This window comes from Maylandia zebra, linkage group LG7 (assembly GCF_041146795.1).
Source record: "Maylandia zebra isolate NMK-2024a linkage group LG7, Mzebra_GT3a, whole genome shotgun sequence".
Classification (NCBI taxonomy): domain Eukaryota; kingdom Metazoa; phylum Chordata; class Actinopteri; order Cichliformes; family Cichlidae; genus Maylandia; species Maylandia zebra.
This window is the reverse complement of record NC_135173.1, coordinates 68,878,421-68,890,556: the sequence shown is the minus strand read 5'-3', so window position 1 is coordinate 68,890,556 and position 12,136 is coordinate 68,878,421. Positions and strand designations below refer to the sequence as shown.

The 12,136-nt window shown below is 42.4% G+C and overlaps 1 protein-coding gene across 1 annotated transcript; it reads left to right on the top strand.

The window, feature by feature from the left end:
- Positions 1 to 238: 238 nt before the first annotated feature.
- Positions 239 to 10,227, top strand: LOC143419306 (uncharacterized). Its single transcript, XM_076885512.1, has 12 exons — positions 239 to 301; positions 591 to 662; positions 1,059 to 1,130; positions 1,420 to 1,491; positions 1,888 to 1,959; positions 2,791 to 2,896; positions 3,472 to 3,542; positions 3,623 to 5,651; positions 5,737 to 5,973; positions 6,045 to 6,092; positions 8,241 to 8,339; positions 9,632 to 10,227. The coding sequence occupies exons 1-12, from the start codon at positions 239 to 241 to the stop codon at positions 9,865 to 9,867; spliced, it is 3,177 nt and encodes a 1,058-aa protein (XP_076741627.1). The 3' UTR covers positions 9,868 to 10,227.
- Positions 10,228 to 12,136: the final 1,909 nt, after the last annotated feature.

The following is a 12,136-nucleotide window of genomic DNA, read 5'->3' as shown; positions in this document are numbered from 1 at the left end:
AGTGCGCCCACACACACGGGTCCTGTGTATTACTCAACTGGACAGGTCCAGACATTAGGAGGACCGAGTTTCGAAATGAATTCAGATCAATGAGAGTTACTCTGGCAATTGTGCATACACACACGGGTCCTGTGTATTACTCAACTGGACAGGTCCAGACATTAGGAGGACTGTATTCATCTTGGCTAGACCCAAAGACTGCCATTCATTATTCACGCTTCTTCCTTAGAAATCCAACATGGTGCCATCTCAGGCTGTGGATGAGAATGCAGCCAGTTCCTCTCCTAACGACACAACAAAGGTAAATTGGAGTTTCAGTGTCAGATTGTTTTAGTTGTAGACTGAGGTGCTAGTTATTAGGCAGTATTGAGGTATGTGGGTCCTTGGTTATCTTGACCAAGTAAGATGCACGCATTAGGAGGACTGAGATTTGAAACAGGAAGTATAAACAACTGAGTTCTACCTACAAGTGCGCCCACACACACGGGTCCTGTGTATTACTCAACTGGACAGGTCCAGACATTAGGAGGACTGTATTCATCTTGGCTAGACCCAAAGACTGCCATTCATTATTCACGCTTCTTCCTTAGAAATCCAACATGGTGCCATCTCAGGCTGTGGATGAGAATGCAGCCAGTTCCTCTCCTAACGACGCAACAAAGGTAAATTGGAGTTTCAGTGTCAGATTGTTTTAGTTGTAGACTGAGGTGCTAGTTATTAGGCAGTATTGAGGTATGTGGGTCCTTGGTTATCTTGACCAAGTAAGATGCACGCATTAGGAGGACTGAGATTTGAAACAGGAAATATAAACAACTGAGTTCTACCTACAAGTGCGCCCACACACACGGGTCCTGTGTATTACTCAACTGGACAGGTCCAGACATTAGGAGGACCGAGTTTCGAAATGAATTCAGATCAATGAGAGTTACTCTGGCAATTGTGCATACACACACGGGTCCTGTGTATTACTCAACTGGACAGGTCCAGACATTAGGAGGACTGTATTCATCTTGGCTAGACCCAAAGACTGCCATTCATTATTCACGCTTCTTCCTTAGAAATCCAACATGGTGCCATCTCAGGCTGTGGATGAGAATGCAGCCAGTTCCTCTCCTAACGACACAACAAAGGTAAATTGGAGTTTCAGTGTCAGATTGTTTTAGTTGTAGACTGAGGTGCTAGTTATTAGGCAGTATTGAGGTATGTGGGTCCTTGGTTATCTTGACCAAGTAAGATGCACGCATTAGGAGGACTGAGATTTGAAACAGGAAGTATAAACAACTGAGTTCTACCTACAAGTGCGCCCACACACACGGGTCCTGTGTATTACTCAACTGGACAGGTCCAGACATTAGGAGGACTGTATTCATCTTGGCTAGACCCAAAGACTGCCATTCATTATTCATGCTTCTTCCTTAGAAATCCAACATGGTGGCATCTCAGGCTGTGGATGAGAATGCAGCCAGTTCCTCTCCTAACGACGCAACAAAGGTAAATTGGAGTTTCAGTGTCAGATTGTTTTAGTTGTAGACTGAGGTGCTAGTTATTAGGCAGTATTGAGGTATGTGGGTCCTTGGTTATCTTGACCAAGTAAGATGCACGCATTAGGAGGACTGAGATTTGAAACAGGAAGTATAAACAACTGAGTTCTACCTACAAGTGCGCCCACACACACGGGTCCTGTGTATTACTCAACTGGACAGGTCCAGACATTAGGAGGACTGAGTTTAGAAATTAATTCAGATCAATGAGAGTTACTCTGGCAATTGTGCATACACACACGGGTCCTGTGTATTACTCAACTGGACAGGTCCAGACATTAGGAGGACTGTATTCATCTTGGCTAGACCCAAAGACTGCCATTCATTATTCACGCTTCTTCTTTAGAAATCCAACATGGTGCCATCTCAGGCTGTGGATGAGAATGCAGCCAGTTCCTCTCCTAACGACGCAACAAAGGTAAATTGGAGTTTCAGTGTCAGATTGTTTTAGTTGTAGACTGAGGTGCTAGTTATTAGGCAGTATTGAGGTATGTGGGTCCTTGGTTATCTTGACCAAGTAAGATGCACGCATTAGGAGGACTGAGATTTGAAACAAGAAGTATGAAACCCCAACCCTAAATCTGGTTTGCATAAAGACGTAGTTCTCGGCTTGGTTGAAATGAACTCTGATGTAGTTAGATCGCATATTTGAATTTCAGCTGATCAAGGAGCAAGAATGAAGCTTACTATAGGAAGGAGCATGTAAATACAACCGAAACAATCGCTAAACTCTTTCCTGTTAATGCTAAGCACATTTATGTAACATTGTTGTGTAAAGGCCATCCGTTATGTCTTGATGGATTCATGACTTCATGATTTAATTATACTTTTTTACACTCCCAGTCAAAACTTTGGACACATCTTCTCATTTCAGAAAGAACAAATTGTAAGTCTAATCTTTTTTGGGTGTTGTGGGTCCACAATGAATTTTCTTTTCATTGTGGTTTTGTAATATATACCATAATATAAAACCTAGAAGAACAAATTGTTTTGAAAATTGATCTATATACAGCAGGTATTTTTCCCTTTAAATTTTGCATTGCAAAAGTTACAAAAATTGATTTAATAGTTTTAGTAACACTTGAACCTGTTTTTTTTTTTTTTTTTTTTTTTTTTTTTCTTCCGTCCTTAACTCCTTTTTAAAGAGGAACCAAAACAACTATTTGGTTGTGATATTTTACATCACAAAAGTATGAATTTTGTTTTTGATTACACTTTTTTTTTTTTTTGTTTTTTTTTTACCAAACAGGACTGCGATCATGATCTAGTCCCTGACGAAATGTCAAGTTTAGAAAAATGTTTTGCATGTGGAGGACCTTTTTCGCCTCTGAAATGGAGTGGTGTGAGATGTGAAGGTAATTATTTAATTATGGAAGGTTGGGTACATTAGAATATCTTAAATATGATCCATAAGGAACACTATAAAAACTAATCCATAAGTAAATATGATATATGTTCATAATGAACCTTTTACATCTGCACTTTTTACATATTTACTTACCATGTCATTATTAAAGCTGCTATACCCAATTTGCAAAAACAAGTTAGCCTAACATATTTTTTTTTCATGTTCATAACAACATTTTAACAAAGCATAGCTATAAATGTTGTTTGGAGATTAAAGAAAAAAAAATGAAGTGGTTCTGTTGCATTTGTCTAAAACCATCAGCCAATAACATGGCTCAGTCCAGAAAAACGATAGAACAGTCTTTCCTGACTCCTTAAATTCTACATTAACATGGCTCCACCACACTATGCACTGGCCTGTTTAGCAGCAAAGCACACCAGGGGGTGTGGCCTATGGATAATATCCAATGGGAGGGGGGAGCCTTCTTGACTGTGTTTATGCTTCCATCTAGCCTGTTTTTTTAAATTGGGGAAAGCGGCTTTAACTACCTTTCTTTTATTAACTTAATTTTTCTCTGTCTAGTTTGCTACCAGTCCTGGCACAAAAGATGTTATGTTAGCCACAAGGTGAACCTCACTGAACCTCTTCCAGAGGTAAGTGTTTTTGCAGAATTCTTCTCAGTAAAATATGTAAGGTAAACAAAGTCTTACTTTGTGTTTTTGATTGTTATTAGGTCTTTAGTGAAGATAGTTCAAGTGAGGGGGCTTCATCAGAAGAGGAATATGTGCCAGATTCTATAGCTGACTCAGACAGCTCATGGGACAACAAATCAGAGCCTTTAAATATAAGTTGCAAACAAGTACAGAACTCTGAGATCTCCAGCAGTCAATCTGCTTGCAAAACGAAAAGACCTCGCCTAGAAAGTTTTTTAGAGAGAGTAGGACAAAGAATTTCAGAAGATGCCGAATCAATATCTGAAGATGGAATTGGCACAAGACAGCTCGACGTATCAGGGGTTATTGCCACAGCAGAAAAGTCTGATGCTGAAGGCATTGTTGATGACTCTAATACTACGGCTGAAGATTCCTTAAAAACATCCTCCTCACTAAGAAACAAAACATACTGCTACATTTGTGGAAAACTACAGACAAAGTTTACACGTCATTTAAAAACTCATGAGAAATCACATGCAGATGTTGCTCGAGTTTTAAGTCTTCCCAAGAAGTCCAAAGACCGTTTGAAAATGCTTTCTAAGCTGCGAAACAAAGGAAACCACAGACATAACTCGGAGGTCATCGCAAGTGGGATTGGATCATTAAAAACCAGACGCACATCAAAAAAACCCTACAAAGGAAAAGACTATATTCACTGCATTTATTGCGAGGCATTATATCTTAAAAGAGATCTTTGGAGACATGTTCGTAAATGTTCTTCAAAACCAGTGGAGGCCAATTCAGAGGGGGGACGAAAAAAGGTCTTGTCCCTGGCCTGTATGAGTGAGTCAGCTCTGTGTCAGCAAGTTTCCCCCGGTGTTTGGAAGATATTAGCTGTCATGAAAGATGATGAAATAACTTCTACTGTGCGAAGTGACTTCTCTATTCTTCAGCTTGCTCAATCATTCTTTAACAAACATGGGAAAGATCCCACCAAATTTGACTACATTCGCCAGACACTCCGAGAATGTGGAAGACTTCTGCTCACACTTCGGAAAGAATGCTCAATACACACTTTTGAGGATGCTGTAAGACCTGCAAATTTCAATGTGGTTATCAAAGCTGTTAAGAAGGTGTGTGGGTATGATGAAGAAAAGAACTGCTACTCGACTCCAAGCCTTGCTTTAAAGTTGGGACACTCACTGCAGAAAGTCTGTGATATTATACATTGCAGAGCACTGATGGCAGAAGACAGTGCACTGATAAAGTCAACCCAGAGTTTCAAAACCCTTTATGCTACAAAGTGGTCAGAACTCATCTCCCATACTGCATTAACCACACTAAACGAGCGGCACTTCAACAAGCCTTCCACACTTCCTTTCACAGAAGATGTTCAGCGTCTTCATAGACATCTGGAGAAGACTACAGAACAAGCACTGAAGGACTTGGAAGAGCATAGTTCACCAAAATCATACAGTGAACTTTGTAAAGCTACCATGGCAAATGTAATACTATTTAACAGGAGAAGAGGGGGAGAAATTTCAAAGATGACACTGAATGGCTTCCAGGAGAGAGACACTAGTACCCTGCACAAGGATGTTGCAATTGGACTGACAAAATTTGAACTTTACCTTTGTCAACACTTCAGTCGTGTAGAATTGAGGGGTAAACGAGGACGCAAGGTTGCAGTGCTACTTTCACCAGACATGGTGAATGCCATAACACGGCTGACAGAGAAAAGACAAGACTGTGGTGTTCTGGCAGAAAACATATTCCTGTTTGCCAGACCTCATTGTCTGACTCCCTACAGAGGACAGGACTGTTTGAGGATTTATGCGACTGAATGTGGGGCTGAAAACCCTGAACACCTACGTTCAACGCAGTTGCGCAAACATGTCGCAACTTTGTCTCAGATCTTAAACCTCAAGAATCACGAGTTAGACCAAGTTGCCAACTTCCTAGGTCATGATATTCGTGTTCATCGCGAATATTATAGACTTCCAGAGGCTACTACCCAGCTTGCCAAAATATCCAAACTACTGATTGCCATGGAGAAAGGGTCTCTCAAAAGCCTTCAAGGCAAAACACTTGAAGAGATTGAAATCGAAGGTAAAGTGGTGTTAAGGTTAAGAATTATACACGTTTCCTGCACTATAACCTTATAATTCATTAAGACAATCTTTTATTTTGTTAGATAACCTACAGTTGACAGATTCAAGTGAAGAAAGTGAGGTCGGAGCGGAGCGTGAGGAGGTCGGAGCGGAGCGTGAGGAGGTCGGAGCGGAGCGTGAGGAGGTCGGAGCGGAGCGTGAGGAGGTCGGAGCGGAGCGTGAGGAGGTCGGAGCGGAGCGTGAGGAGGTCGGAGCGGAGCGTGAGGAGGTCGGAGCGGAGCGTGAGGTCAATGAAGGAAATCTTGTATATCCACAGATTGGTAAGTACAATGTGATTAGTCTCAACTTTGTTCAATTTATGAAATCACATGACTAATAGACTTTATTACAGATTCTATAGATACTAGAATGATGAAGAAAGTTGTCAAGGAACCTCCAGGTATGTGTTTGTCATCATTTATTGAAGCTTTTACCTTTGTAACTACTTCCTAGACACTTTTGCTATCTTTGCTATCTTTATGTAAAAAAAAAAAAAGATAATTCATTACTATCATTTTTCCAGTGATTGTTACCTTTGTCCAAATGGTAATTTAAAGAAAGTCAAGGATCTTTCTAAAGACCAGCTCAACAGAATAGAAAGGTCAGTTTTGGAGGATGGTCAGGTAGGAAATGCTAGTTTGAACAGGTGATTTTGAGCTGTGATTTAAAGTTCTAGAGAGAATCTAATGAGCAGAGGAAGTTCCAGAGGGTGCAATTAGCAGTGGCAAAGGATTGTACCCTCAGATTTATGATTTTGATGATGGGGGTAAGGAGGTTAGTGTTAGCAGTGTTGTGGGAGAGTGACAGTAAAGACAATCCCTCAGGGTGGCGGGGGCGAGGTTGTTGAAGGCTTAAAAGTTGATTAGGAGTTTGCACTCAATACTATAGTCAGTGTGCAGCCAGTAATGTTCTTTTTAGGATGTGGTGATATAGTCTCTAGAGTGAGTGCAGTAGAGTAAGGGGGCAGCAGAGTTCTTAATAGATTGCAGTTCTTGGAGGTGAGTTTGGGGAAAGCAAAGATGCTGGGATTCTTTTTGAGGGTGGAGAGAATGGATAGGATTAGGAAGAACAATATCATTGGGACTGCACATGTTGGAAAAAATGTCTACATTGTTCTACATTGGCCAGGTTGAGGTTGTGTTGGGCATGTGCAAACAAGGGACAGTGAGGAAGGTTTGTTGAAGGATGTTAGAAAGGAAGCTGCCCTGCAGGAGACAGAAGGAGATGAGATTAATCAAGAGAGATGAAAATAGTTGGTGTGTGGAGGGCTGATCTACTACTCTTTATTTACCTGGTTTGCGCTTCTGAAGTATTCCCTCTACGCTCTCATCCTCTTTCTACAGTAAATCAGTGGTGAGTGGAAAGTTGACCAGTCACCGGAGTAGTGATGGGTCGTTCGCGAACGAAATGGCTCTTAGAGCTGGTTCTTTGAAGTGAACGATGCGAGCCGGCTCCTTATTGGGAGCCGTGGATTTTTTTTTTTTTACTTTCTCTTGCCCTCTCTCTCACTTTTTTCGCTGCACGTCAGCCTTGTGTTTGCGCTGAGTAGAGACGGGAGGGGCGCAAACAGAGCCTTGCGTTTGCACCCCTCCCGCCTCTGAGCAGAGGGAGGAGCTAGGGGCGGTAGTTACACTCGCAACAGCAGTAGCACACGAAAAGAGCAGCAGGGAGAGAGAGAGAAAGAGAGCCGGGAGCAACAACAAGAGACAATGTCGTCACATTAGAAAGGTGGAGTAAAGAAAATGAGTGACACCAAGAAAAGAAGCAAAATCTAGAACCATTTAAATTTTACTGACAATACATAGGCAGAGTGTAGAGTCTGCAAGAAAAGGATATCATATAGAGCCGGTGCACGGGCACCTGAAAACTGTCCACTCATCAGTGCGATGGGAAGATAAAACACAGTGAATTAAGTGTGATATAAGTGAAGCTGCCAGTGTGTCTACCCACTGAGCTGTGCACTGGGCACTTGGTATTTTTAAATTTAAAGTTTAAATTTTAAAAGTTAAATTGTAAATGGTAGGTTTTTGTATTTTATAATTTATTTTTTAAATTTTATGTGGAGTGAATAAATAAAAGCAGATTTATATAATGAACATATATACATAGAAAACACGTTTTGAAACATTAGTAATTCATTTTGTGCATAATTTTATATTGTTGTTAATAATAAATGAATGAAAGCAACAAAATAACCTGAAGAGCCGGTTCGGGAGCCGAAAGAGCCGGCTCTTTTTAGTGAGCCGAGCCGAGAGAGCCGGATCTCTAAAAAGAGCCGGAAATCCCATCACTACACCGGAGTCTTGTTTGGAGAAAAATTCAGCCTTGTATCTTTTAATATCAGCTGTAATAGCTCTAGCCATATTCCACATTCACATGTGTCACCTTAAACTAAAAGTCATAGTTGCGACTCTGGATTTATCTTAGAAACCATATTCAAGATTTCAAGGTCCATTAGTTGCTTGACCACATTCAGGAGCATTTGACATTACATTATAAGAGATTTAATACAACAAATATATGCTTACTGTTTTGTTTTGTTTTTCAGCACAAAGTAAAAATGGAGCGGGTAAGGTCATTGAACCCAACAGAATACTAAACAAGGAGATGAAGCCAAGCAGTAAGAAGAAAACAAATGAACAATCTGGTAAATGGTGACATGCATACAAAAGTCACTTAAGCACAAATGTAAACTTCATGCATTTTTGAACCCAGTTATCCACACCACCCAAGCCAGTATGGTGACTATGCTCATCTTTCTGCCAGGGACCGTACCATAATTCTACAACTTGGTTAGACAATTATATTAACCTACTTGGTAAGGTAAAACATAAATCACATTCAATGTGGAACAATACCTTGTATTAAGTAATGGGATAAATGTTTAAATTACTTTCCCTATGCCTGTTTTAATCTGTAATACATTTAAATACTTATCATTTTCAAAACAGCAATGCACCAAAACAATTAATAAACAAAGCAATGAGAACATATTATGATTTGGGTTTTTAATTTTGAGGATTCCTCAACCATTGGGCTTCTACATTATCTCCATACTCTGAACATCATCTTATTCCCATAGGCAGAATCTGGATAATATTGGAAAATTTGGGCTGGTTTGGCTAATTGTGGGCTGTAACCTGAACGTCTTGAAGAAAATTATGTTCACTGAAAAAACCTGAAGGCCCACCTCATGGTCAGGCAGGGTCCACCCTTGTTTTTAAATAAACATTTGAGTCAGACAGTTATATATGAAATGTTTGAGTATATGTTATACATTTCAAATTATTACAATATCATGCTATACATGTTTTTTGTTGTATAACGGTGTGTGGAATAAAATGCTCTCCATCCATAGTGATTTGCCATAGCTATTTATTGGAATTCTGACTTAATGTGGGCTACCTTTCAGAATTTTACATTTAAATAAATGTATTCATCCATTGTAATAAGTATTTAAACAGTCAGCATTACAGGATTTATACCAAAGAAACACTGTTACAACAAATTCACCTTAAAGGGGACATATTATGCAAAACCCACTTTTTTTTGTTGCTTTTGTATGTATATTTGGTTATGAATTGCCTCCCGACTCCTTAAGTGTAGGTTTTCAACAACTAAAAAAGGAGCTCTTTTAGGTCCCAGGTAGTGTATTTTGCACAATCCAGCATAATCACAGCCTCAGCACCTGTCCTCGTGGACAATGCAAAGGCCGTCTTTGGGCTGTGTAGACTAAACACTAACTGTTCTTAGCAGGGCTGTAAAACTAGTGTGTGCAGAACTCAATTCTTCGGCTTATTTGAAGGAAGCCGATTATCGCCATTATATTTTTGCATCCTACAACCATGTCAACTCACACAATTGAGCATAATACGTCCCCTTTAATTTAAAAATTGTTTAAAAAGTAGTTTGTTTACATTTATTTTTTTCTGCTTCTAGCTTCTCTGGAAAATGCAAGGAGGGTCAAAAAGCATCCTTGGTCTCCCACGGAGGTTGCTGCGATAATGAAGTATTTTGGCGAACATATCAAAAAAGGAAAACTGGCCACTATTATCGAATGCCAGCAATGCAAAACTGCAGAAGATCCTGCTCTGGCTGGTCGTTCTATTCAAAACATCAGAGATTTTGTGAGGAATCGGGGCGTGTCGTTGAAGAAAAAAGAAAATCCTATGTAGAGGAGTCTACATAACTCCAAAGTACTTCTTGGAGGAGTTACAAAAGATATTTTGTATGTTTTGGTTTCTCATTTATTTATTTTAGAATTTTACTATTAGAAGATTGGTAAATTCATTTTGTTGACACTGTTTTAGTGCATCTGATCTAAGAGGACATATAATTTTATATTGCCAGTTATTTTCATTTCTGTTAACAAAACAATCCTGTTTTTGTAAAATGCACTCAATTTGTTCCTTTTATTCACCTGTTGCCCTTTTAATACACACAAAATACATGTTTGTGTATGTGTATGGCCTTTGTCCTGTTAATAAAGTTAGCCCTGACAATTACTGTTCATGTCAGGGGGAGGAGCCAAGTTACCTAATTAGTGTTGTCCTCTTATTACACCATGTTGTCAGGTTCTTATATTTTGAGTTCTGGTGTGTTTTTCACAATTTTGAAGTGAGATTTGTGTTGTACAACTCAAATGGGATTTTTAAAGATGCACTTCATCTATCTAGCACAAGCGGAAAGGGGGGTCCGTTTAGTGTTGCAAAAATCTTGTTTGAAAAAATTGTCCTTCCAATTCACCTTTACCAGTATGTGTGTGTTTGTGTGTGTGTCTGTGAGTGTGTGTGTGTGTGTGTCTGTGTTTGTGTGTGTGTCTGTGAGTGTGTGTGTGTGTCTGTGTTTGTGTGTGTGTCTGTGTTTGTGTGTGTGTGTGTGTGTGTGTCTGTGTGTGTGTGTGTGTGTGTCTGTGAGTGTGTGTGTGTGTGTGTCTGTGTTTGTGTGTGTGTGTGTGTGTCTGTGTTTGTGTGTGTGTCTGTGAGTGTGTGTGTGTGTGTGTGTCTGTGAGTGTGTGTGTGTGTGTGTGTGTGTGTGTGTCTGTGTTTGTGTGTGTGTCTGTGAGTGTGTGTGTGTGTGTGTGTGTGTGTGTGTGTGTGTGTGTGTGTCTGTGTGTGTGTGTGTGTGTGTGTGTGTGTCGTTTGTGTTTCTGGAATCTTCTCCCTGTTATTTGTATTTAAGCAGATTCATTCATATTTTAACTCTCAGGATTTGTAACTTTGTAAAACTGTTTTTTGTGTGTTTGTTGTGTTTTCAGTCTTTCTTTGGTCGAGTTTGTGTGATTTTGTCTCACCTGAGATTTTTACATTTTGTACGTTTGTAGATTTTCTTCAATAAAAAACGGTCTGCTGATCTCAGCTGTCATCAATATCTCCACATTGTGTTTGTTTCTGATTTAAAGGTTTCTTTCCTCTTGCCCTCCCCTTCTACCCTCCCCTCCTCCTCCCCTCCTGTCCTCCCCTTCTGCCCTCCCCTCCTGTCCTCCTCTCCTGTCCTCCCCTTCTGCCCTCCCCTCCTCCTCCCCTCCTGTCCTCCCCTTCTGCCCTCCCCTCCTCCTCCCCTCCTGTCCTCCCCTCCTGTCCTCCTGCCCTCCCCTCCTGTCCTCCCCTCCTCCTCCCCTCCTGTCCTCCCCTCCTGTCCTCCTGCCCTCCCCTCCTGTCCTCCCCTCCTGTCCTCCTGCCCTCCCCTCCTGTCTTCCTGCCCTCCCCTTCTGCCCTCCCCTCCTGTCCTCCTGCCCTCCCCTCCTGCCCTCCCCTCCTGTCTTCCTGCCCTCCCCTTCTGCCCTCCCCTCCTGTCCTCCCCTCCTCCTCCGCTCCTGTCCTCCCCTCCTGTCCTCCTGCCCTCCCCTCCTGTCCGCCCCTCCTCCTCCCCTCCTGTCCTCCTGCCCTCCCCTTCTGCCCTCCCCTCCTGTCCTCCTGCCCTCCCCTCCTGCCCTCCCCTCCTGTCTTCCTGCCCTCCCCTCCTGTCCTCCCCTCCTGTCCTCCTGCCCTCCCCTCCTGTCCTCCCCTCCTGTCTTCCTGCCCTCCCCTCCTGCCCTCCCCTCCTGTCCTCCCCTCCTCCTCCCCTCCTGTCCTCCCCTCCTGTCTTCCTGCCCTCCCCTCCTGTCCTCCCCTCCTGTCCTCCCCTCCTGTCCTCCTGCCCTCCCCTCCTGTCCTCCCCTCCTGTCTTCCTGCCCTCCCCTCCTGTCCTCCCCTCCTCCTCCCCTCCTGTCCTCCCCTCCTGTCTTCCTGCCCTCCCCTCCTGCCCTCCCCTCCTGTCCTCCCCTCCTCCTCCCCTCCTCTCCTCCCCTCCTGTCTTCCTGTCCTCCCCTCCTGCCCTCCCCTCCTGTCCTCCCCTCCCCTCCTGTCCTCCCCTCCTGCCCTCCCCTCCTGCCCTCCCCTCCTCCTCCCCTCCTGCCCTGCCCTCCCCTCCTGCCCTCCCCTCCTGTCTTCCTGCCCTCCCCTC

Coding starts and splice junctions, on each gene's coding strand:
- LOC143419306 (XM_076885512.1), top strand. CDS start 239: ATGGTGCCATCTCAGGCTGTGGATGAGAATGCAGCCAGTTCCTCTCCT. Junction 1,131..1,419: donor CTCCTAACGACACAACAAAG/GTAAATTGGAGT, acceptor CTTCTTCCTTAG/AAATCCAACATGGTGGCATC. Junction 1,492..1,887: donor CTCCTAACGACGCAACAAAG/GTAAATTGGAGT, acceptor CTTCTTCTTTAG/AAATCCAACATGGTGCCATC.